Source organism: Cupressus sempervirens, chromosome 3, assembly GCF_028749045.1.
Source record: "Cupressus sempervirens isolate cs-2001-9-10 chromosome 3, ASM2874904v1, whole genome shotgun sequence".
Taxonomy (NCBI): domain Eukaryota; kingdom Viridiplantae; phylum Streptophyta; class Pinopsida; order Cupressales; family Cupressaceae; genus Cupressus; species Cupressus sempervirens.
Genome location: NC_143120.1, coordinates 1086802923 through 1086807505, shown reverse-complemented (window position 1 = coordinate 1086807505; position 4583 = coordinate 1086802923). Strand labels below are relative to the sequence as shown.

At 34.8% G+C, this 4583-nt stretch overlaps 1 protein-coding gene across 2 annotated transcripts; it reads left to right on the top strand.

Annotated features, from left to right (window-relative positions):
• The first annotated feature begins 612 nt into the window (after positions 1 to 612).
• Positions 613 to 4214, top strand: LOC149570554 (Peroxidase superfamily protein). 2 transcript variants are annotated; one of them, XM_089823139.1, is made up of 5 exons: positions 738 to 879; positions 990 to 1143; positions 1770 to 1961; positions 2402 to 2567; positions 3708 to 4214. In XM_089823139.1, exons 2-5 carry the CDS (start codon positions 991 to 993, stop codon positions 4112 to 4114), a joined length of 918 nt encoding a protein of 305 aa, XP_089679265.1. In that variant the 5' UTR covers positions 738 to 879; position 990; the 3' UTR covers positions 4115 to 4214. The 2 variants fall into 2 exon arrangements, with proteins under 2 accessions (XP_089679264.1, XP_089679265.1); XM_089823138.1 differs by having other exon boundaries at positions 613 to 1143.
• Positions 4215 to 4583: the final 369 nt, after the last annotated feature.

The window sequence follows — 4583 nt, the reverse complement described above, 5'->3', positions numbered from 1 at the left end:
TCATATTATCTTAATTATACTTTATAATTTTATTTTAATATATACCAAACAAACATAAATATTTATATGTTTTTATTATAAATAATATTATATTTGATTCAAAGATAAATATTTCTTTTTCAACCCTTTGATAACATAGCTAACTAGTGGATCAGGAAAAAAATATCCAAGCTGGAACACCCCCAAGTAGAAAGGCTGACCCCCTAATTTTGACTACTTTAACACTAAAAACATCTCTAATTTGACTACTTTAATATAAAAAACATCTCTAAGCACTGATTCATTTCTTTGTAATTACCAATGTCTATGTAAACATGAAAAAAAATTCTATCATATATTCAGTGGAGATTAAATTGCCGGTGGATATTTCGCTTCATCCAATGAAAAAATAAGATTAAATGGTTCCAACAATTACGGCGTCCCCTCCCAAGCAATAAAACACAAGAATCCATCCACAGACTGGGAATACCAAAGACGAAACGAATAATTTAGAAATGTAGAGGGTTGATAATGACATCTCCAGATGGTCATTTTGCTGTCATATAATTTATATGAAATGGGAATCAATTTTGACCATGCTACTTGGTTTAATGCGTTGGTTGAATGAAACCGATGGTAGATAAATATCGATGGTATATAAATTGGGTGGAGATGAAATAGTTTTGATTCTCTTTTCAGGATATGTGTCAGACCCATCCTCTACTACTATATTAGTCCCCATTATACTTTGAATCTTTGCATACAAACGTTTTTACCTCTCAATACATCGGATAAACTGAGAGAAGCATGTTCTGATAAAGTTAGAGGGCAGAATTTGTCATTCATGTTCCATTTAGGGTTCTTGGGCTAGGTCTTTGAGTTCTCAGGGCAACTATGAAGGTTTTTCAGAAATGGGTTTTTCCTGTAATGCGCATGCTATTGCAGATTATAGCTATACTGATAATTTTCTATATGGTAATGACTTCACCTTTTGTGCATACTGAAAATAGGATGCAGCAGCAGCATTTATACAAAGGATTTTACAGAGATAGCTGCCCCATGGCAGAGGCCGTGGTGAGGTCTGTGATGGAGATGGCCATGAAAAGGGAACCCAGAAATGCTGCTTCTGTTCTTCGCCTTCAATATCACGATTGCCTAGTAAATGTGAGATAGAGATAAGTTTAAATGAAGTTCCGAATCTTTTAAGAGGGTATTTGCTTTTTTAGATGATTGTTTATGACGGCATTTCTAAATCTAGAAGTCTATTTTGTTCGATTTTTTGCTTAATTTGTGTTGTTGTGACAAATATCATCACGCTAAGAGAGAATTGGGTATTATATGATAAATCCCTTGGCTCTGTTTCAGAACTAAACAAGGGATTAGAAAGCTTATAAATGGAACCATTCAGGGTTGATGCATAATTATGTTTAATTTGTCTCTTAACGGGGTTGTGACCGCTGCCGGTGTCACAAATATCATCATATTTAAGAGAGAATTGGGCCATATCTGTTAAATCCTTGCCCTTTGTTTCAAAACTAAACAGGGGATTAGAAGCTTATAGTGGAACTATACAGAGCTGATATATAATAATGTTTGATTTGTTTTCTTAATGAGGTTGTGACTGCAAACATATTTTGTGCTGGTGTGACAAGTACTGTCATACTAAGAGAGAATTGGGTATTATTTGTTGAATCCTTTCGCTCCATTTCAAAACTAAACAAGGGTTTAGAAGCTTACCCATGGAGCTATATATACAGAGCTGATATATATGATTATGTTGTTTTTGTTAGGGATGTGATGGTTCGGTGCTTCTAGATGAGACCCCTAACATGGCTGGAGAGAAGAATGCACTATCCAATATAAACTCACTGAGGGCATATGATGTCATAGATGAAATCAAAGAGGCTCTGGAGAAAGCTTGTCCCGGTACAGTTTCCTGTGCTGACATTCTCATCATTGCAGCTAGGGATGCTGTGACTCTGGTAAACACCACTTTATAATCTTCATGTTGTTTCGAACACTTCATTAATGATTTGAACTCTCTGTTTGGGGGATGAGATGATTATCTGATGCCCTTTAGGCCAAACAGCAACGTAGACCGATCAAGGTGGATTTGCTTCCTTTATCATTGCTCTCATGGCAGTTGAATTCTGCAGCCTTATTTGATTGCCTTGATTTTGGTAGGGGAAGATATTAGGGGTAGATAGATAGATAACATGTTATAGATAAGCTCTATCACACATGTATAAGTGGATTATTTTTTAATTTTTTAGTTGGTGATTGACCCATTTGTGCACTACTATTAAGACATTTCATAATGACTGCTGGATCTCTTCCCCTACTAATCAGTTGAAATATGATTTTTTTTTTTTTGGGTTGATTGTTTTATATGTATGTGTTATAAATGGCATTGCTGTTGCAGAGTGGCGGTCCATTCTGGGAGGTGTATTTGGGAAGAAAAGACAGTCTGACCGCAAGTGAGGATGATTCAAATGATATAATGCCAAGCCCCAGAGCCAACGTTACAACTCTTGTTCAGCTTTTCAAGAAGTTTGATCTATCTGTAACCGATTTGGTTGCACTTTCAGGTACCCTAAAATTTGAATGCTGATAAGTTAACTTTCTTCATTTCGAGAACAGAACAATTTTATCTACACCATCTAGAGAACCAGTTACTTTTTTCAAGAAAGTTTATTGTTGGAAAATAAGTCCTTTCTTCATCCAAAGGTGGGTTGGTTCTCAAAAGGTCTGGTAGCTCAGAATTAAAGCGTTCTAGCCGTTAGGTTTGACTCCTAATTGCTCCACAAGAGGTTTTAACATGACATCTGAATCCAAACTAAATATATCATCTTAACTATTTAGACATATTTGGCTGTCATTTACATCTGATCTCTCTTAGGAAGCTAGGCAAATTACTGTGGCTTCAGTAAACATACATTTATTGATTTGCTGGTGGGCAATCACAATATAGAGGATTGACACCATTGTTTAGCCTACAGTTAAGGAAAAACTTCCATCCTATATTTTCAGTTATGCATATGACATGTTCCTTGTAAGATACTCACTTTCACAGCTTTGTTCCAAAAGTTTCCGGTTTTATGGTGTGCGTATGGTACTTTGTTAATCACCTCTTACCTCTGTGAAAACATGATTTTCTTTTTGGAACCCTCATCATTTTATCGAGGTGATCTGGCATACTTAGTTGGGGTTCCGATGTTATTCATGTAACAATATATGCTTTTCCCTTAGAAAATTCAAAGTTCATTCCAGCTGTGATAGAGGTGGCCACGATCAATTACTGATGAAATGTGAGAGGACATTCTTAACTCTCGAAGTGGTATTCTGCCTCGAAGTGGTATTCTTAACGCTTGGGAGATCCGAGCGTTACCTTTAGGCAAAAGGGCAATAATCATATTTGGTTTTGAACTGTGCAACCGCTTACATAGTTTGAGTCGATTTAGTTAAAATATTGATTTGCTTGATAACAGCACAATAAATATATTTTCATCCTCCCTACTACATTTTTTAATTATGTTGCTATTTGTTTGTTAAACATAGCAATGGATAGAGATCTTAAACTTGGCCTTATGTAGCTTATATTTCTATCTATTCTGACGTTTTAAAGTTAGATATTTCATTAATAAATATTATGATAATTTGGGGTTTGTTTTGTTTTATTTAAGAAGATATATATATATGAATTAATGTTAAAATGCATTGTTTTTCAGGGACTCATACAATTGGAAAGGGGAGATGTTTTTCTATTATGTTCAGGCTTTACAACCAAAGTGGATCAGGTCATCCCGATCCAACAATAGATCATGAATATAGAAACTATCTAGACATGCAATGCCCTCATGGGGTGGATGAGAATGTGACCCTTGATCTTGATGTGGGATCTCCCACAAAATTTGATAATAGTTACTTTAAGAACTTGGTGCTAGGACGAGGCTTGCTCAATTCAGACCAAGTTCTCTTCTCCACTCTAGGAGAAACTAGAGACTTGGTGTATTTTTTTAGCCGAGATGAGTCTGCTTTTTTTTTTAGCTTAATTGAGTCCATGATCAAGCTAGGTAATCTACCTCCCTCTTCGAATAATGGAGAAATAAGAAAAAATTGTAGGCAAGCTAATTAAGGCATATAATTATAATTGTTGCAACTTAACTAGCTATTTTTATGTTTGTTCCTACATGAAATTTTCCTTATATGAGATCTTCATGATGATTACATCCTCATACATTCATTTCATATTTATCATAATCCACAGTATAGATGTTCTTCTAGATCCCTAGCTATACACATGATATTTTTTTGTTTTGTAACTTTAATATTAAGCAAGAGCTTCTTATGACAAAACCTAAAACCACTTATACTTTTATCGTGTGTAATTAACCTATTAAATATATAACCCTTATTTATTAAGATCTATATTTATCTTCCATGTCATTGTTAATGCAATCTTGTTCCTACTACTCAATGGTTTGATTTTTTTAGGAAAAATGAAGTGGTTTTGTTTCATTTTAACTAGTTTATGTGTGCTTCCTAAATGTTAAATAGATGTGACTTTACTCTCACAAGACTAGGGACTCTCACAAGAGCAGGGA